This window comes from Rosa rugosa, chromosome 4 (assembly GCF_958449725.1).
Source record: "Rosa rugosa chromosome 4, drRosRugo1.1, whole genome shotgun sequence".
Lineage (NCBI taxonomy): Eukaryota > Viridiplantae > Streptophyta > Magnoliopsida > Rosales > Rosaceae > Rosa > Rosa rugosa.
The window spans coordinates 12,381,796-12,402,693 of record NC_084823.1 but is presented as its reverse complement, the minus strand read 5'-3'; the positions used below and the strand labels follow the sequence as shown (position 1 = coordinate 12,402,693).

Here is a 20,898-nt window from a genome sequence, read left to right as displayed (position 1 = left end):
ATCTTCTTGAATATTCCAGCGGCTAGTAACCTGATTACGTGTGAGTTACCTATTTTCCAATCACTCTTCTTGATTCTACACCGCTTCTTTACTTTTATGGTTTTTCGGCTAAACTGGGTCTATTCTCGTCCTACATCACTAAAATAAATCATTCAGAGCCAGATGTTATTCAAGAGTACAACCTTGAGAGCTGTGAAGAATCTACTAAGGTTGCCTATAACAGACTCATCTATGGTGTTGGGTTCATGATTGTGTCATCAAAATATGCAGAAGATCCAGCCAATAATCCACATGTCCAATTGTCTAATTTTTTCTCAGGTCTTTTGTCTACATATTCCTGTCCTTTATTCAAGAGGAACTCGAGGGCGAGTTCTTTCATAGTGGAGGAGAATGATGTAGGACGAGAATGGACCCAGTTTAGCCGAAAAACCATAAAAGTAAAGAAGCGGTGTAGAATCAAGAAGAGTGATTGGAAAATAGGTAACTCACACGTAATCAGGTTACTAGCCGCTGAAATATTCAAGAAGATTTGGTTTTGGACTTTTTGGGTTTCTAGTGCGAAAAGTCAGGTTTTGATTTTGAATCAGATTTGACTAACTTTTGGCCAGAATGTCCGTTTGAAACGCATAATACCTTTCCAGAATGGGAACGACGAGATCTTCAAGACTCACTTTAGTGAGCCCTATCAGATTTAGGCCAAAATGTATCGTCTTAATTATCCGATTCGTGATTTAATATTTTTAGGTTAGTTTTACATTCTTTTTATTTTAGGTTTTCTAGTTTATTTTGGATTTGTTTTGTTTTAATCCGTGGGCTTTAGGGTTTCATTGTTAGTCGCCCTAGGGTTTATTTTCCCATATATAAGCAACCTTAAACGGCTGCAGAACTATCTTTTATCATATTATCAATCAAAATTGAGAGTTTTCTCTTTTATCTCTGGTGGACTCCAGAATCTTTGTTTTAGGTTTATTGCTTGTAAACCTAGAGTTACTTCCGCCCGCGTCATAAACAGGAAGCATTGATGGAAACAAAAGCATTGCATGTTCCTCAACTTAGTTACTAAATGTGTTAAAACAAAAGCCAAAGTTACTAGATGTGTTAAAACAAAACCCATTCCTTTTCACCCCAAAAAGCAAGTATCTTCCATGCTTTATAACAGCTGATGTATTCTCCTTAGGAGGACAGAATGTTTATAACCCCAAGGCACTCCGATGATTTTGCCTTGGAGTTGATAAAAACAGATATTTTCTGTTTGGTCTGGGATTCCACCTTTTATTGAGTTATCATTCTCTTGTAAATCTTCAAGTGTGGTGGGATCGATGTTTGGTCCTTTTCATAAGTTTAAGGTAATTTTGTCATGTTTTGCATCTGTTCCATTGGAAAGATGGGTGACCTGAATAGCTAGATTTGCCTTGCAGCTCGGCACCTAGGCTGTCATGAGATGGTGGTTTCAGAAAAGACAGACAATTGCTTTATTAATATCAGAACTTATAAGCATATACAGAGCCAAAAAATGAGGGCTTTAACTAAGAACTGAATGACAGAAAGCCAGAACTTCACAGCTCAAAACTGTAAAGTCACCAAGAGCGTACAAAGGAACCTTAAAGAAGCACAATAGGTTGTGGAGACAACATTCTCAGAATTTACACATAGAGTTAAGGTTGGGGATTGTTCGATATAGCTTTAAGGACTCTTCTGTGAGAAGCTATATCTAGGTAACATTCTGCATGTATCAGCAGAACAACCAATTGATTTCTCTAGGCAATAGATGGCGCATTGTGCATCAACCAATAATGCTTTGCTGATTCTTGGTTCTGGATTACCAAACTGATGGTGTATCCCTTCTTAGCTAAACAAGCCTTCTTTGCAATTGTGGTATAGTCATCTGAGTCGAAGCTTCCAGTGACATAATAGTACAATCACAAGGTGTGCTAAAGCTTGCAAATCTGGAGATGTAGCTGATCTGAGCTTCACGGTTGACCTTCTGCCAGGATTCTATCTTGTGTTAATTCCCTTCCAAGTCTTCTGATCCATCCATGTGCTCACTGTGTGTGACTGTGTTTCAGAACAAGAGCACATACTTGTGTTAGTGAAACTTTGTCCGACAAAATATCTGAGGTGGTCTCCAGTTTCTTCTTCAGTGAGGACTAGGTTGCAAGTAGGCATGATGAAGGATCGAGGTATGTGGTACCATGTCTCAAGGTGTCTCTTCGGAGGGGAGGAAGGAAACCCAATGTCAACCAGTTCTTTGACTATTGACCACCCCACCCTTCCCCATGGAGCCATGATTTAATGCAACAGTGTCATTTCCTGCTGGTGCATGAAATACAATCTTACACCATGTGAGTGGATGATTAGCAGTGCTTGCCAACCTGCCGCTTCCAATTTAACTTGTATCTGTACAGATTTGTCATTTGTAAGTTCTCTTCTTGAAACCTTACACTCTAATCCATAGTCTCTATGCTCCAGATATGCTCCTGAGTCCTTGGCAGTCCTACCATTGCATAAGGAGATGTGGTTCATCCCTTATTCAGAATAACCTTGTTCTCCAATCAGGACTTTGTATTCCTACAGGTACTCCATTTGTGAAAGTATGCATGACATGACTGCATGATTGCATGTTTAACGTGGATTTTAGATTAGGAGAATCATGTTTAAAGCTGAAAGTGGACCAAAGATAATGAGATCTATCTTTTGTTTTCCTTCGTTGCTGTATAATATGCTTTCTCTCAGTAAGGCGTGATATCCTGATTGGGAATGGCTTCTCTGTACTCTCTCAATTTTGTGGTTTGGAGTGGCTATCCATCATCTTGTGGCATGTTGACTGTTGAAAGATACTTTTTTTGCAGTCTGCTTGGATACTAATTGACTCTTGGGACAACTGATATGAAAATTTTAGAAGACAATAGCACTTTTAGGGGCAGTCTGAAATTGACCGAAAGGGACAATGGTTTGATCTCCAGAAAGTAAAGGATTGAAGGAGAACTTCATTCCAGCATGCAATTCCTTAAGATTACCCCATTTTGGTTCCTTTTATTAAACTGTAGTCATCAAGAGTAGCTTCATTGTAGTAACTAGTCACCGCAAATTCTAAATGCTGTTCCTATATGTTTCATGTAGTAATTTACATACTTTTCTTCTTTGCAATAAAACAGTGCAACTTCACTGGCAATATGTTCAGCTGATCTGATGTGTCGTTCTTCACCATATACTCAATTGTCCAAAAGCCAGAAAAAGTTTCTCCACTTTTCACCCCGGCCATTACACGCGTCAACAGATCTCAAAGTCTGCAATACTTCTCTAATTTGAGTACAATTTTCACAGATGGGCATGCTTTTACATGCATGAGACAGTTTTGCTCGGAAATTTAGCACTTCCTTATGTACAAGGTAATATAGTTTTGCTTGGCTCTGTCAATGTTGTAGTCTTTCCCTATGAAATTTGAGGTGTTGCAATATGATAATATGATTAGTTCATGATACAGATTTGTCTGAAGTGCAATTGTAGTAAATTCTGTGTAACATAAAAAGTTATACTGATTTTGCTAACTTGAATATTATCCATATTATTACTTGCTCTCTTCAGGCCATTATACTATTCTGGACTTCTAGTTGTGGTTAAGAATTTAATTTGAATAAGATAAACTTATAATTTGACATTACTGCATGATCAGTTAACTCGATATCAAGGTGAACTCAACTCCATACCAACACAATTCCAGTTTTCAGAGCTATTTCTTTGTCAATTTTTTATTTTGGTTACAGATTTCTTGTGTCAAATTATATGTATCTGTTTTATCAGATGTATTAAGGTTGGGAAAAAACAAGCATAAGATAACAAAAGCTTTAGCATTGTTCATATAAACGCAGAAGCCTATATTCCATATTGACTTTTTATAATGTACATATAACAGATTCCATATACATAGATGCACATAAAACAACAAAATCAAGCAACATCAAATCCCGAAAAAGAAACAAAAATAAGCAACAACTTTGATAGATATATAATGCAACTAAGCGTCGGTCCATGTGATATCTAAGCCACCCCAATTGTCCTCAGATACACCTAAGGCTTTCCAGACAGCCTTGGAGGCATCAACAATGTTGTTGGGACAAGGAGGCTGATAATCATGGTCCGCATCACATCCCTCAGTTGAGTCACACTCATCCACCACCATGGCCACTACACTGCGCCCATTTCCATTAATTCTGATGTTGTTAAGGCATCTTGATCCACCATTATACCATCCGGTAGATAATGCCACAACTGGAGTGTTGTCATTGTGGTACTTGCCATCACATTCAGATGGGCCTCCTCCGTCACCACCTGCCTCAAAGCTGTTGAGAGTGAGGTATGCCTGGGTGTTACCAGACATTGGTGGTGAGCACGTGTATGTTGGGTACATTTTTCCAGCTTTGCAGCAGTCAGAGTCATCCTCTTGGTTACATTGTCCAGGAGGGGGCTTCTTTCCTCTAATCCTTCCACTTGGACGACATTGCTGAGCTTCACTAACCAAGCAAATTGCTAAAAGGAGAATGACTAGAATAGACCCTTTTGAGAAGAAGCAAGTCATTTTCTATCTGTAATTCTGTATGCCTCTGCCTCTATTTCTCTCTCTGCCTGTAGATCGTGTGGGATGCTTGATGCATATAAGCATTTGAGGATGGGTATTTATAGCTATCAGAATACCAGAAGATACCAATCAAGAGTTCAACACATCTCTTTCTACACAGTTGGGATTACACATCAAGTTATCAGAGACCCCAATTGTAAATATGCTGCAAGACTATGCAGCTGCCACTTAAGACTACAATGGTGTCCTTACCTTTTGTTTGATAAGAATATGTATAATAGTGAGGTTTAGTTTCGAGGGCTGTTGCATGTTTTGAATATTGAAATGGAAGCTATTGTTTTTCCAAAGCATTGCTAATGGAGAAACATATTGTACCTGAAGCTATTGGAGGCATATCGTAGGGAGAAACATGATATGTTTTGAATATTGTAATAGAAGCTCTCTCTCTCTCTCTCTCTCTCTCTCTCTCTCTCTCTCTCTCTCTTTCAAACCTAGATATATGTTGTGAAAACCTGTACTTAACAAAGCATTGTTCTTGTTTTGTTTTCATCCAAATGTGACATTGCCTTTGTTTCCCTTCTTTTGAAAATAATGCATTTTTTTTTTCTCTAAAGACTTTGTTTCCTTGTTATCATTTTTGTTAAATTATTCCTTTTCGTTGGCTTTCAAGTCGGTCTTCCTTTGGGGGTCTTTGGAGATGTGGTGTGCGGTCTTTACTTGAGAATCTGGTATTGCGGAGGTTCCTATACACATCACAATTTTGCAACCTATAGCTTGGGGTTTAGCAAAATTCACTTCATAGAACTGATTGTGATGACTTGAATCCATATCGGCGGTATTCAATACTTCTAATTGGTCATTGAAAAAAAGATGAACTGAATTGACGAGGTATGCAGGTGTGCTCAACTCCAATTCTCATAATGACCAAAAGGGTGAAAAAACCTGGTAATATTCATAAATTTGAAAATTTTCTCAAGTCATTAAACCCAATGCAGAGCACACCAATAAATGTAGCCTTTCCTGACTACTCAGACCCTAAATATAGTTCGTACCTCACCCTAAAGATTTTTAATTTTTATAGAAACTAAAGCTGAAAACTAATTGAAGAAATACCGGCAGTGGTGAAGACTGCAAACCAGAAGACTGGTAGGAAGATCCCTACCACGCAAAGCCACGGTACTATTGGATGAAACTCTGAAGGCTAAGAAGGCAAAGCATCGGAGAACGCAATTATATGGCATGACTCAAAGCAACTATAGAGATAAACTTTCCGGCAGATGAGTATTCACCCGTTTCTCTTTTTGAAAAGAAAAGGTTTGCTAATCTTACACTGACCCAATATTACCTCTAATAATCAAATAGACTACATATCGTCACCCAGACCAAAAGAAAGACTGCAGATTTGTGGCAGTAAGACACCAAGTTGAAAGCTAAAATTTCCACTGGATGAGAATTGTTGCTCAGGGAACAAATACTAAGGGATTGGTAATATAAGCCAGAAGCGATACAATAAACTGTAAACTCAAACAATTGTATTAAACTAAATTGACACACAAAGTACATAGATACAATATCATTAGTGTAAAGCACTCAAACCACATATACAGCAATGTAAACATATGAAGTGTTCTTGAAGAGTCAACAAACCTGAAGAGGCCATTGAACTTCAAACACTGATCTTCTACACTACTCACTGCTATATCTCTCTATGGGACGAGTTACTCAATGCCTGGTTACCAATGAGAGTGCAGGGACCAGGTTTTATATGGTTAGACTTAGGGTTAGGCCTCCCCCCATAAAGGAAGCTAATTAGTACAAACTATATATTGCTAGATGCATATTGTTAATTTATAATTCATTTTCCATACTGAATCCGATTTCCTACCTTAGTCACTTGATACACAATAACTAGGTGATATGGAATTTAGGTCCCCATTGCTTAGTCTGCAAGTAAATGACAAGTTGTTGAGATCTTTATAGAACTTAAATGATAATGTCCATTTTAGTCTTACATAAACATCAACTTACTTTTATAGACTCACTTATGAAAACTAACTTTTAAAGACTCACTATGACATCTGTTAATCTCTTTCAATCCCACATGGAGAAGGTAAAGTAACCCCTGTAATTAAAAAGCTACATATATCAAAAAAAAATCTTTGATTGCTAGCCAGGTGATGAAGATGCTCGAATGTTACCTTTGAAAAATACTGGTGGAATAGTAGGATACAGAAATTTAATACTAGTGCAGCACACCAAGATATAATTTAATCCAATCTTCATCTCAACAAGGTAAGTCAATACAATGAAATTAAATCACAGAAATTTTATATCTTTAAGCTTAAAAGAAAAGTTAAAATGTTTCAATCCTATATCAGCCACTAGATAGTCTGACATTCATGAGCGGTCAGTCTGGCATGTGAGCCACCATGACCTTGGTGGGAAGCGGGATGAGCGCCTGAGCGGGTGATGGAAGTCTTTTTTCATAAAATTACTTAAAAGAATACAGAAATATGAATGAGATTACATTACCTTATGAAATGTGGCAAAAGACACTAAGCTGGGAGTGTTCACTTGGTAGTTGACCAAAAAAAAAAAAAAGGAAAAAGAGAGCCCTTATTGGTGCAAAGTTCTTTTTTGAACAAATAAAAGGAAAGTCCATGTTACCAGGCATAAGCAATACACTATTTTGCAGAGTCAGTTAAGCTGTTCTTTTGGTAAATTGGCTTTATTGAACCAAAAAAGAGCTACAAAGAGGCAAGTCTCCCAACACAAAAACAACTAAACAAGCAACAAAAAACCATAAAGGAATTTAATAACAGAACTGACCAACACAAACGCAGAACTGAAAAATATAAACCAACAAAGTAACCTCAGAGATGCACAAGACAGCTTGAGCAGATGACTTGGCCATTAGCAAGGCCACCTTCCGTTTCTTGCAACTTCTGTCCCAGGACTTGACAAGCGATAAAACGACAAGTGAGTTTCGCCACAATCAGATCTACAGAAGTCATGGCAACCACTTGGCCACGAGAATCCTTCAACTCTCCCTAATTTTCACATGGCAGCACCAGATCAAGCAAAGTCCAATGTTTATCTGAATTGCTTCCTCCAAGCTAAGGGAAAATACACATGATCTTTTAGAAAAGAGGCGAAGATGTAACTGGAAACAAAGACTTTCTTTTCTTGATGTAGCTAATCATCATGACTCTGTTGTCAAGTGATGCAACATATTGGCTTCCTATGTATGTCAGCCACCAATAATGCAAAGGCCACTAGAAACAAAAGAAAAGAAGGTAAGCAGTTAAGAGTCTGAACAGCAACAACCTCAAGTACAATTCACTGTTATAGTTATTCAACTTTACCTAAGGATTCTGTGAGGTGGATTCAATGTCTTGCCTGTGCTGCACTGCTGATGATCCAACATGTTTATATAGAATATGAGATACCTTCTGCCAGTCCTCACCAGTTTCGCTCTCGCAGCGCTTCTCAAGGACAGGACAGTCTCTTATGGACAGGTGTTGGAGCCCACCAAGACATTGTAGACCTTTTGGCAAGAACTCTATTTTTGTGCAGTCTGAGATTTTCAAAGATCGAAGTGAAACAAGATGCTCCACCCACTCTGGCAATTCCATTAGTTTTGGGCAGCTATGGATTTCCAAGATTTGTAAATTCTGGACATGTTGCAGTCCCACTGGCAGACTTATAAGCTCTGGACAGCTTATAATTGTCAGGCTTCTAAGTGCCAAGAGGTGTTGAAAATTCTCTGGCAGATGAACCAGATTTAAAAACATAACCGTGAGGTTCTCAAGAGATGTGAGGTATTTCATACCCATAGGCAAAGATGTTAAGCTCGGACAGTTCTCAATTGAAAATGACCGAAGTGAACACAAGCCTTCCATGCCTTCCTCTGGCAAACAGATTATACTAGGACATTCAACGATTTCCAAGTTCTCCAGTGAAGTGAGGTACTTTAGTCCACTTGGCAAAGTATCTAGCTCGTCACACCATCCAATTTTCAGCGATTTCAGAGCAGTGAGGATTCCCAGATTTTCAGGTAGTGAGCTAATCTTGGGGCAGGAAGTAACAGTTAATGATATCAGATGTGAATTGTTTTTCAGCAATTTTTTTGGTAGAAAGCTCATCAGTGGAAAGGAGTCAATAACAAGAGTAGAGAGTGTAGTAAGCTATGATGCTGACCATACTACCATTTGGTCACGCTGCACGCACTTCCTCAGCTTCAAGTCTCGGAGATATGGAAACAATGGCATGGTTGTCAAAAAAGGACAATTTGTGATAGCAAGTTTTTCCAGACAAGTAATGTAATACCCCGAAAATTCAAATTAAATTCCGTGGATTTGTAGAAAGGATTTCGCGGTAGTAGGAGCGAGTACGAAGCTTGGATAAGTTGTGGAATTAGTTCGAACGATTTTATTTTCGAAAACGAACATTAATTATTTAGGGGTTCGTGAAAAAAATCGACTTGATGTATGTATGGAATCTGGGAAAACTTCCTTCATGAAAGTTGTAGAGCTCGTCGATACAATCTCGTGCATATGCGGAATGAGAAAATCGGAGTTCGTATGAATTAGTTATGATTTTCCGAAAACTTTTCCAATTTGGTATAAAACTTCCATTTTCGGAAGTTTCCAAAAATAATTTCATTTTCTTCTTTTTTGGAAACTCAGCTCCTCTCTCTCTTCTCTCTCCTCTCCCCCGTTCTTTTTCTCTCTTTCTGGCGAATTTTCCTCCACCTCCACCGACGCCGTTTGGCCACCTCAAGCCGCCCCCAAGGTGTCCACAGCTTTGCCTCAACCTCACCTAGGTGCAGGACGTCACCTTTTCCACCGGGCCGGCCTCAAATCCGGCGAATCGGAGCTGCAAGGTTTGAGCCGAAAAAGGTCAACGCCGGTTTTCTCCTAATTCCGGCCACCAAAACTCACGATCCTTAGCTCCCTTAACTAGCCTCAACCTTCTGATCATCATCCCAGAAGGATCGCACCTGGAGTGACCGGATTCACGTTCGTCGGGGCTCGCCCCGATTTAGATCGAAAACCACCTTCAAATCCGGATATCTCGAGTTACAGACCACCTCGTTCGGTGATTTTTGAACCCGTGAGTTCGCCTTGATTTAATGAACGAATCTCCAGAAGGAAACCGAAGCGATTTGTTGAAGTTTTTACGTTGAAACTCAAGCTCGCCGGATTTTGGAAATTTTCCGACCACCGAAGCTTTCGATCGGTATATCTCGAGCTACAGACTACCTTTTTCTGTAATTCTTTAACTAGTGAGTTCGCCTTGAGTTTCTTAATAACTCTCCAGAAGGGATCGAAGCCTAAAATTGAAGTTTTGACGTCGAAATCAAGCCTTTCCGGATTCTGGAAATTTTCGCCGGATTCTGGAAATTTTCCGGCCACCTCGACTGTTTTAGGTAATTTCAACCACTTCCGGTCATTTTCAGCTTACATGGTAGTTATGAAAGTTGTTAAGCATGATGAGAGGAAGAAGAGAAGCCCGGCCCCGACACCATTGGCGGTGGTCGGCGGCGACTCTGCCACTAACTCCGGCGGCCATTTCCGGCCACCTCTGGGGGTCAAAAATATGAATTCTATACATTTTTAGGTTCTATATTTCAATACGATCATTTAGATATATTATACGCAATTTTTGGATATCGTATGATTAAGTTATGAATTTTTAAGTTTCGATCGATTTCGATCGTTCGATTTGTGATCTGTGAAGATCAGACCGTCGGATGGAATTGTAGATTTGATATGTTGATCGTATGACTGTCCCGATGACTTTGTGTGGTCACGGGCGAAGATCCGACCGTTGGATCTTCGTATAAATGAGAAATGGTGATTCAGAAGGCGATTCGTGAGAATCCGACCGTCAGATTTTCGTATAATTTTGTGGAGATGTTTGTTAGGGTGATTCAAGAAGATCTGACCGTTGGATCTTCGTGATAGTTTTGGAGGATGATCCTAATGGCGATCCGTAAGGATCCGACCGTTGGATCATCATATAATTTCGATCCGACCGTTGGATCATCATATAATTTCGATCCGACCGTTGGATCATCATTAAAATTAGAATCCGACCGTTGGATCATCATTAATCTAGAATCTGACCATTGGATTTCCGTATATGTGTGATTTATGATTGATGTACTAAGTTAAGATCATTATTGGATTAGGTGATCGATGGATTTATTTGGCGGACGATTCGTGAGATTGTTATTTGAGCTGTTAAGAAGACGCAGTTGGATTAGAGGTGAGTAAACCTCACATGGTTCATATTACGAACCAAAATTACTTTACTTATATCGTAATGGATTGAAAATGTTTGACGGAAATGAATATTTGTTTTAAAATACATGGGCTTGATATTCTACGGTCCATAGGTAAGTAAAATGTATTTAAAACTATAAAAGTGAATTTCTCGGTTTTCACCTTGTGTGGTTTATAGTTGGTATTAGTGATTATTCTTGAGTGAATGATTATGTATATATATATTTACGTGGGATATGTATATTGGTTGACGTGTGATTGGTGTGATGACATGATTGAGAATGAATTGGTTATTATTCAAGCTATTATTCTCGCATTTAATTGTTGAATAATGAAATGTTGATCATGTGGTGTGAAAGCTATTCTATTTGTCCGATTTTGGATTTAGGGTCGACATAGTGACCGGTATGAGGGAGTCGGATGCTCTAATTGTTGAATAGTGACCGTCAGATTTTCGTATAATTTTGTGGAGATGTTTGTTAGGGTGATTCAAGAAAATCTGACGGTCGGATTCTCACGAATCGCCTTCCGAATCACCATTTCCCAATTATATGAATATCCAACGGTCGGATCTTCGCCCGTGACCACACAAAGTCATCGGGACAGTCATACGATCAACATATCAAATCTACAATTCCATCCGACAGTCTGATCTTCACAAATCACAAATCGAACGATCGAAATCGATCGAAACTTAAAAATTCATAACTTAATCATACGATATCCAAAAATTGCGTATAATATATCTAAATGATCGTATTGAAATATAGAACCTAAAAATGTATAGAATTCATATTTTTGACCCCCAGAGGTGGCCGGAAATGGCCGCCGGAGTTAGTGGCAGAGCCGCCACCGACCACCGCCAATGGTGATAGGGCCGGGCTGCTCTTCTTCCTCTCATCATGCTTAACAAATTTCATAACTACCATGTAAGCTGAAAATGACCGGAAGTGGTTGAAATTACCCAAAACAGTCGAGGTGGCCGGAAAATTTCCAGAATCCGGCGAAAATTTCCAGAATCCGGCAAGGCTTGATTTCGACGTCAAAACTTCAATTTTAGGCTTCGATCCCTTCTGGAGAGTTATTAAGAAACTCAAGGCGAACTCACTGGTTCAAGAATTACAGAAAAAGGTAGTCTGTAGCTCGAGATATACCGATCGAAAGCTTCGGTGGTCGGAAAAATTCCAAAATCCGGCGAGCTTGAGTTTCAACGTAAAAACTTCAACAAATCGCTTCGGTTCCTTCTGGAGATTGGTTCATTAACTCAAGGCGAACTCACGGGTTCAAAAATCACCGAACAAGGTGGTCTGTAACTCGAGATATCCGGATTTGAAGGTGGTTTTCGATCTAAATCGGGGCAAGCTCCGACGAACGTGAATCCGGTCACTCCAGGTGCGATCCTTCTGGGATGATGATCAGAAGGTTGAGGCTAGTTAAGGGAGCTAAGGATCGTGAGTCTTGGTGGCCGGAATTAGGAGAAAACCGGCGTTGACCGTTTTCGGCTCAAACCTTGCAGCTCCGATTCGCCGGATTTGAGGCCGACCCGGTGGAAAAGGTGACGTCCTGCAGCTAGGTGAGGTTGAGGCGAAGCTGTGGACACCTTGAGGTGGCCAAACGGCGTCGGTGGAGGTGGAGGAAAATTCCCCAGAAAGAGAAAAAGAACGGGGGAGAGGAGAGAGAAGAGAGAGAGGAGCTGAGTTTCCAAAAAAGAAGAAAATGAAATTATTTTTGGAAACTTCCGAAAATGGAAGTTTTATACTAAATTGGAAACTTTTTCGAAAAATCATAACTAATTCATACGAACTCCGATTTTCTCATTCCGCATATGCACGAGATCGTATCGACGAGCTCTACAACTTTCATGAAGGAAGTTTTCCCAGATTCCATACATACATCAAGTCGATTTTTTTCACGAACCCCTAAATAATGTTCGTTTTCGAAAATAAAATCGTTTGAACTAATTCCACAACTTATCCAAGCTTCGTACTCGCTCCTACTACCGCGAAATCCTTTCTAAAAATCCACGGAATTTAATTTGAATTTTCGGGGTTTTACAATCCACACTCCTTAAAGAAATTTCGTCCCGAAATTTAAGAGAAAATCAAATTCTCCCGATTAAGGTTTTCTGTATTTCATACAGAATACTAACCAACCACCAAAAATAGTCACAATAATTTCTACTTCAAATATACCACGATTGACTACACTAGCTCCATCATAGATTTTCTTCTTCAGCTTAGGCTCAAGCAAAAAATTGCTCCACAAGAATTCTAGGAGATAAGCCTAACCTAACCATCGAATCTCCATCTTTACCAAAACTGTAACAATCTGCAACGCTACGGCCCTATGTACAACATTACATCCAAATAGCCACTAAATCAATTCATCACGAATGTAACCCACACAACAAGAATTCACAAATGAAACTTTCATTTCAACACAAATCAACAATACAACATTCTTTCGCAATCAATATTTCTAAAAATTATAACACAACAATAGAGATGCATCACTCAAAACAAATCATTCTCAAAAGCACGCCAATAAAATATGTCACCCAGTGATGATGACTTGGGCTAATCACTAGGGTTGGCAATTTGGGCCGAAGAAACTGAACCAGCTGCAATTCAAACCGGCCCTAACCAATTTGGGCTGAAAAATCGGCCCACCAACCTTCGGCTCGGCTACGGTATGAAGTTGTACATACTGTCGATATACCGTATCGACCGTATATACGTCTTCATACCGAAGCATATACAAAAACCATAAAACTTGTAGGAGGCAAGGTTCGAAACCCTAACCTGCTGCAAAAAAAAACTCTGCTCCCAACCACTGAAGCACAAGCTGTCCTTATTATAATATGTACAAATGTTATATTTATTATGTCTTATGCGAACATAATAAGAATAAAAGAGAGGCAAGGTTCGAACCTCAGACCTCTTGTACAAGAGTTTCGCTCTCAACCACTAGAGCACCAGCTGCTCTCACTGTTGTCCTTACAATTCTTTTATTTATTCTATCATAAGCGATAGAATAAAAACAAACTGTCGGCACACTCCACGTGCCACGACTCGTCTCTTCCGTGATTTACGAAAATCAGATCTACTTTCGGCTAAAGCTTGTCTGCCACAGCTCCTCGAGATTAGTTTGGTTCCCTTACGCGCTCTCCCCACGCGCCAACCACTTTTTCTTTTCCCCGTTTTGATCTGCTTTTCTGACATTACTTTTGATTTTTCTCTTCGACTAACTCAAGCCTATCTCTTCCTCCACACTATAAACTCAAATCCCCAACACCATTCCATCAACTTCAATCATTCTAACAGCAATCTCTCTTGAACACTCATCATCACCGTTCTTCAATTCTCGCCTTCTCGCAACTCTATTTTGTGCTCTATATAAACCTCATTTTGTCTCCTTCGGATTTTACTAGGGTTTGTCTAAGCGTGCAGTTTCAAATTTCTTCTCCTTCCTCATGGTTCGAACCAAGGTTACCGCTCGTATGGGTGTCAATCAACGCCGCATTCTCTCTCTAGAAGAAGAAGGTCGTCAAGCGGCCACTCGCGCTGGCCTCACTCGTTCTGGGGACCATCGTCCTATACGTGAGCGTAGCCGCAGTCCCCCTCCTCTGCCTCGTCGCTCTCCCAGACTGCATCCTAGCGAGTCCCCTTCCTCCCCGGCTGCTCGTGCTTCTCGACCTGTGGTCACCCTGGAGAGCTTGTCTGACTCGATTGATGCTTTGCGTTCCTCTCTCCGTGATGGTATTATGGTGACGGATTGGCGAGTCACATGCATGATCGATTACATCTCTGACGTGAACATCTCTTTGATTCGCTGTCACACCGCCATGAACAAGCTTGCTCAGGAAGTCAATAACATGAAGAGTTATCCTCCTGGGTTTCCTTGCAAGGACGTTGCTGCGTCACTCCATAAAGACCTTCCTCCAGAGGCTGAAACCAGCAAAAGGGCTGCTACTTGCTCGCGCACCGCTCCTCATGTTCCTTGGGAAGCTCTTGACTCAACCAGTAGTGACTAGCAGGACAGTGAAGAGGTCGATGATCAAGTCACCAAACTCAGGGAGGAGATTGCTGAGCTTTCCCAATCAAATGGGAAGAAGTAAAAACAATTCATCTTCTAGTTATTGTATTTATTTGTCTGCATTTTAACTTTCGTTCGACAATAACTTTATTTTGATTCTGGTTTGTAATAAGACTGAATGGGGTTCGTGAAAAAAATCGACTTGATGTATGTATGGAATCTGGGAAACCTTCCTTCATGAAAGTTGTAGAGCTCGTCGATACGATCTCGTGCATATGCGGAATGAGAAAATCGGAGTTCGTATGAATTAGTTATGATTTTTCGAAAAAGTTTCCAATTTGGTATAAAACTTCCATTTTCGGAAGTTTCCAAAAATAATTTCATTTTCTTCTTTTTTGGAAACTCAGCTCCTCTCTCTCTTCTCTCTCCTCTCCCCCGTTCTTTTTCTCTTTCTGGGGAATTTTCCTCCACCTCCACCGACGCCGTTTGGCCACCTCAAGGTGTCCACAGCTTCGCCTCAACCTCACCTAGCTGCAGGACGTCACCTTTTCCACCGGGTCGGCCTCAAATCCGGCGAATCGGAGCTGCAAGGTTTGAGCCGAAAACGGTCAACGCCGGTTTTCTCCTAATTCCGGCCACCAAGACTCACGATCCTTAGCTCCCTTAACTAGCCTCAACCTTCTGATCATCATCCCAGAAGGATCGCACCTGGAGTGACCGGATTCACGTTCGTCGGAGCTTGCCCCGATTTAGATCGAAAACCACCTTCAAATCCGGATATCTCGAGTTACAGACCACCTTGTTCGGTGATTTTTGAACCCGTGAGTTCGCCTTGAGTTAATGAACCAACCTCCAGAAGGAACCGAAGCGATTTGTTGAAGTTTTTACGTTGAAACTCAAGCTCGCCGGATTTTGGAATTTTTCCGACCACCGAAGCTTTCGATCGGTATATCTCGAGCTACAGACTACCTTTTTCTGTAATTCTTGAACCAGTGAGTTCGCCTTGAGTTTCTTAATAACTCTCCAGAAGGGATCGAAGCCTAAAATTGAAGTTTTGACGTCGAAATCAAGCCTTGCCGGATTCTGGAAATTTTCGCCGGATTCTGGAAATTTTCCGGCCACCTCGACTGTTTTGGGTAATTTCAACCACTTCCGGTCATTTTCAGCTTACATGGTAGTTATGAAAGTTGTTAAGCATGATGAGAGGAAGAAGAGCAGCCCGGCCCTATCACCATTGGCGGTGGTCGGTGGCGGCTCTGCCACTAACTCCGGCGGCCATTTCCGGCCACCTCTGGGGGTCAAAAATATGAATTCTATACATTTTTAGGTTCTTTATTTCAATACGATCATTTAGATTTATTATACGCAATTTTTGGATATCGTATGATTAAGTTATGAATTTTTAAGTTTCGATCGATTTCGATCGTTCGATTTTTGATCTGTGAAGATCAGACCGTCGGATGGAATTGTAGATTTGATATGTTGATCGTATGACTGTCCCGATGACTTTGTGTGGTCACGGGCGAAGATCCGACCGTTGGATCTTCGTATAAATGTGAAATGGTGATTCGGAAGGCGATTCGTGAGAATCCGACCGTCAGATGAACTACGATATTGACAATCATGTCGGATGCCATAACCTAGGCCAGGTGATGGGCTACAATTCAGTTAGAGCTCTAGTCTGTCAGTCACCGTATTTGTATAAATACGCTCTCGGGGTTTTGGGAAGAAAGATGTGAGTTTAGATCCCGTATTAATCTTTGGTGATTTAGAGTTTGTGATTTTAGTGACTGATTTTGGGGATTGTGGATTGCTTCGTGGATATTGTGATTGTTGGTTGTTTTGCTTGAGTTAAAAGAAATATGATTTAATAAATCAACAGTTCATTCTTGTTTACTCATACGAGCTGTCAAAAGCTTACCGGGTTTGGTGTTGTTGCAATCCCGGTACACTATTCAAATTGTGTAGCGTGTAATCCTGCAGGTCAGGAGAATCAGAGCGGTGATCGTGCGGGTTAGAGTATTTGTTATAGTTTTACAGCAATTGTAATAGTGAGGTGAGTTAAGCTCATTTGAGCCTTACAATTTGATTTGGGAGAGTGTGCTGTAATAAATAACTTGAGGATTTGGTTTATTGTATTATTGAGAGATGTGAAGTGTGGTTGTTTGTGAGAAAAAAATTCAGGACGTTTATTTGTAATTGTTATTATTCATGTTTCGGACTTTGAATTGATTATTCAAAATTCGGGGCGTGACAAGTAAACACTTCTGTGGAATTGATACTACTCCAAGTTCTTAATTCTGGAGAGTCTATGAGGGATAGCTCTTTAGGAGACCTAAATGGTCTGTCTCCTTCACCTGAGAATTCGACACCAATGTGCACAACAGAATCCATTCCTTGGATGTTGAGAATCTTGAGGACAGGAAGTTGACAGAGTGGAGGAAGACTTTCACATCTTCTGCAATTAATTATGTTTAGCTCAGTCAAGTTTTGAGGCCAACTCATCTCATCTGGGAACTTGGTTCCAGAATAACCATTTATTGACAACTTTCTTATAAAGGGTGATACAGTCAAAGAATCTACCAGACTAAAATGAGTTCTATCTTCAACTTGCCTGCCAGCTGGCCTATATCTATTATGATCGAGCTTGCCCCCATCATTTTGCCACAACAGTTCCAATGAATGAAACTCTTTCGTTTTCATCCAATCTTTAATCATGTCGTTCCCAAGTGGAATTATAGCCTCCTCCAGACATTTGATTTTTAACTTCCCCCGTAGATTTTTCATTGCTGAGAGCTGAAAAATAGAAGTTTCAAAGCCGGGGCCGACGATATATACTGGCAAAGTTTGAAGTTGTTGTAAAGTTTCCATTGATGGGGGCATGCTCGCAAGTCTTGGACAATCATCTATGTTAAGATGTCTCAGATTTATTAACTTTGAAGTACCACTTGGTAACTCCTTGAGCTCAATACAACTTGAGAGATTCAGGGTCTGCAAATTGCACAGATCACAGATAGTTGCTGGCATCGTCTCTAGGAGAGTATTTGATAGATCAAGATACCGCAAGGATAGTAGCCCACCAATCTCTCTGTGGAGACTCTTAATTCCAGATCCACTGAAATTCAGCATTCTGAGATGTTTAAAAGTTGCTAGTATGGTTGGAATGGCTTCCACATAATCCTCTCTTGGCGACAGGAAATTGAGGGTTCGCAATCTCTTTGCTTCACACAAGGCTTCAGGGATCAAAGCAGAGCTAGAACTGCATACAACTGACGCATGACATGTCTTTGAGAGACTATACTCACTATAGTGCACATTTTCCTGTCCTAGAGTCAAGTATTCCTCTCCAACAACAGATTTTGCAAGATCATTAATATGATCATGCATTTTAAATTCTGCCATACCTCTGTCATCATATTTTCTTATTTCTTGGAAGAAAGACATCTTCAATAAATTGTTAAAATACTCATTGCCAATGTCCTCTGGCCTAACTGAAGAGTTTCCAATATGAGGAATTAAGCCATGTGCGAGCCATTGATGGATCAACTTTTGCTTATTAATCTCATAATTCTTTGGGAATACTGAACAATATGCGAAGCAAGCTTTCAGATGCGAAGGCAAACGATTGTAACTTACCCTTAAGATAGACAGAATTCTGCTCTCCCCTGCATCAATACTCCCTAGTTCACTCCTTTGCACATGTAACCACTCGCTTTCTTCTCTTTTAAGGTGCAACATGCTTCCAAGAATATTTGCAACCAATGGGACGCCTTTGCACTTGTTTACTATTTGTTCACCAATGTGCAGTAAGCTCGGAAAATCATGCTCTGTTCCATCTGCAAAGGCTCGGTGCTTGAACAACTTCCAGCACTCTTCTTTTCTCAGTGGTTCCAAATGAAAAGGGGGAGATGTGCTAGTTATGGCTGCAACTGCCTTATTCCGGGTGGTTAGTATAATTTTACTTCCACCAGCGGAGCCTTTCAATGGATTCATTACTTTATCCCATTCATCTGGATCCTCATTCCACACATCATCGAGCACTATCAAGTATCTTCTTCCCAGTAAGGATTCTCTCAATTGACATTGCAGCACACCAATCTGAGACGAGTCATGGCTGCCCTTTCCGACATACCTCAACATTTCATTTATGATCCATGCTGGTTTAAAATTATCATTGATAGAACGCCACATCAAAGATTGAAAGTGGCTTGTAACCCTCGGATCATTGTAGACTAACTGAGCGAGTGTTGTTTTCCCCATCCCTCCAATGCTGACAATGGGAATTACTGCAACTTCAGGACCACTACTGGAAGACAATAGCATCCCCACAATCTTATTCACATCCTCTTCTCTGCCAAAAATCTTTGACTCATTGACAGAGGGTCCAGTTTGGCGTCTCTCCATTGTACTTGACCGTCCATTCGACTGAGTTTCTTTGAACTGGAAACTAGACATTTCCTTGGCTACATCATCCAATCTTTCACGAAGCTCCCTTAGTTTGTGTGACTTCTTACGGTAAGTAGAAATCGATTCAAGAGTTAAGAAAGTTTTCCTAAACTCATACCTTGTCCGCTCTCTGATCTTTCTCACCTTCGTGTTCAGATTCGACCGTGAATGAAATAGCTGCTCAAAAAATTGGTTTTCGTAGTTACGTGTGACGAAACTTATGCTGTTCTCAGTGCGATAGATCTGTAGTGCGAGCTCCATGAGGCTGCCACTATATGACCCGTAAAATTCCTCTTTCATTAAATGCTTGCGCAGAACTAGGGTGGCAACCTCATCAAGCAGATCATCAGCATCAACTGCTACGGCTTTGAGCTTTGCCAGCCAAATCCTCAGCTTTTTATTTTTCCTCTGCTGCTCCTCTGCATCTTCTATCACCGCTTGAATCACCGGTAACGTCTCCCGCATCTTCTCGATCTCCCTCTTGAACTCTGTGCGAGTTCGGACTTCACCAACAACAGTGTCAGTCAACCTTCCAAAGAGCACCTCTACCATCGGAGATACAATCAAAGAATCCATGGTCAATGGAGCTCACAAATTCAGGGAAAAGTTGTAAAAAAAAATGGAGCTAGGTGAGAGTGAGAGACTGCGCGTAGATAACAACTAGCGGAGACAACTTCGTCGACTGATGACTTTCTGTCAATGAGTCAACGAGGATCCGTCAAAATAAGTAGGGCTGGGATCGGGCCGAGCCCGGGTAAAATTTAATGGGCTCGGGTCATGACAATTTTTTTCGGGCCGGGCCCAAATAATGATATTTTATTTTTAGGACCGAGTTGGGCCCGGACCGATTTTTACGGGCCGGGTTTTCCGGGTTTTCGGGCCCAAAACCTGATTAGGGGAAAGAGAAAAAAAAAAAACAGCTAACTGATGATAGAAACAAAATGAAAAAAAAAACAAGTTCCAAACTTCCAGTTTTCCACATTCTAACAATTCAAAGTCCAACTCCAACGATTCAAAGTCCAACTGACCAAGATCCACACTCCAACATAACAACTTGCAGATTAAAATCTTCCAAGTTTCAAATAAACAACTTCATAATCAAAGTCCCAACTTCCAAATAAAGTAAAAAACAAGTTCCAAACAGGCAAACATTGTAGAATGCTAAAGTAAAACATAACTAGCAGTAATGGATTAAAATTGTAAATGGACAAATCCACTGAATTCTAGGCTGCACTGCTGCAGCTCCTTAATTGAGTTCATTCATTCCAGCAGCTTCATTTCAGTATCTTCCTGCAGTGAGTTCATTGAGCTTGGACAGAAGGCTTGTTCCCTGCAATTTGAAAACATGACCAGCAACAATTCAAAAATAAGAACTCTAGCAGGTTTAGTACTTGAAAGTTAAAACTTTGACCATGCATTCACAAATTAAAGCTAGTCGAAGATATATCTTCGATCTATACATATACCATTATTTCTGTTGTGTCAAGTCATGATTTCATTAGCACACAAAGTCACGAAAATCACAAATGATCATATTACAGTGGATGCAGA

The 20,898-nt window shown here is 40.4% G+C and overlaps 3 protein-coding genes and 1 long non-coding RNA gene across 4 annotated transcripts; 1 reads left to right on the top strand and 3 right to left on the bottom strand.

Moving 5' to 3' along the window:
• The first annotated feature begins 1,593 nt into the window (after window positions 1-1,593).
• On the top strand, window positions 1,594-3,265 carry LOC133742665 (uncharacterized). The gene is made up of 3 exons (XR_009862665.1): window positions 1,594-2,342; window positions 2,470-2,574; window positions 3,156-3,265. It is a non-coding gene; the product is annotated as an uncharacterized LOC133742665 (long non-coding RNA).
• Window positions 3,266-3,851: 586 nt separating this feature from the next.
• LOC133745877 (putative ripening-related protein 1) lies at window positions 3,852-4,650 on the bottom strand. The gene has a single exon (XM_062174041.1). It carries the CDS (start codon window positions 4,574-4,576, stop codon window positions 4,016-4,018), a length of 561 nt encoding a protein of 186 aa, XP_062030025.1. The 5' UTR covers window positions 4,577-4,650; the 3' UTR covers window positions 3,852-4,015.
• Window positions 4,651-7,207: 2,557 nt separating this feature from the next.
• On the bottom strand, window positions 7,208-8,891 carry LOC133706872 (disease resistance protein RGA2-like). The gene is made up of 2 exons (XM_062132421.1): window positions 7,942-8,891; window positions 7,208-7,851 (listed from the first exon to the last, which is right to left on the bottom strand). The coding sequence occupies exon 1, from the start codon at window positions 8,719-8,721 to the stop codon at window positions 7,942-7,944; it is 780 nt and encodes a 259-aa protein (XP_061988405.1). The 5' UTR covers window positions 8,722-8,891; the 3' UTR covers window positions 7,208-7,851.
• An 8,242-nt stretch (window positions 8,892-17,133) lies between these two features.
• LOC133744354 (putative disease resistance protein RGA3) lies at window positions 17,134-19,923 on the bottom strand. The gene has a single exon (XM_062172476.1). The coding sequence runs from the start codon at window positions 19,921-19,923 to the stop codon at window positions 17,134-17,136; it is 2,790 nt and encodes a 929-aa protein (XP_062028460.1).
• Window positions 19,924-20,898: the final 975 nt, after the last annotated feature.

Bases quoted from the DNA above. Each gene is read 5' to 3' on its own strand.
- LOC133745877 (XM_062174041.1), bottom strand. From the start codon at position 4,576: ATGACTTGCTTCTTCTCAAAAGGGTCTATTCTAGTCATTCTCCTTTTA.
- LOC133706872 (XM_062132421.1), bottom strand. From the start codon at position 8,721: ATGAGCTTTCTACCAAAAAAATTGCTGAAAAACAATTCACATCTGATA.
- LOC133744354 (XM_062172476.1), bottom strand. From the start codon at position 19,923: ATGGATTCTTTGATTGTATCTCCGATGGTAGAGGTGCTCTTTGGAAGG.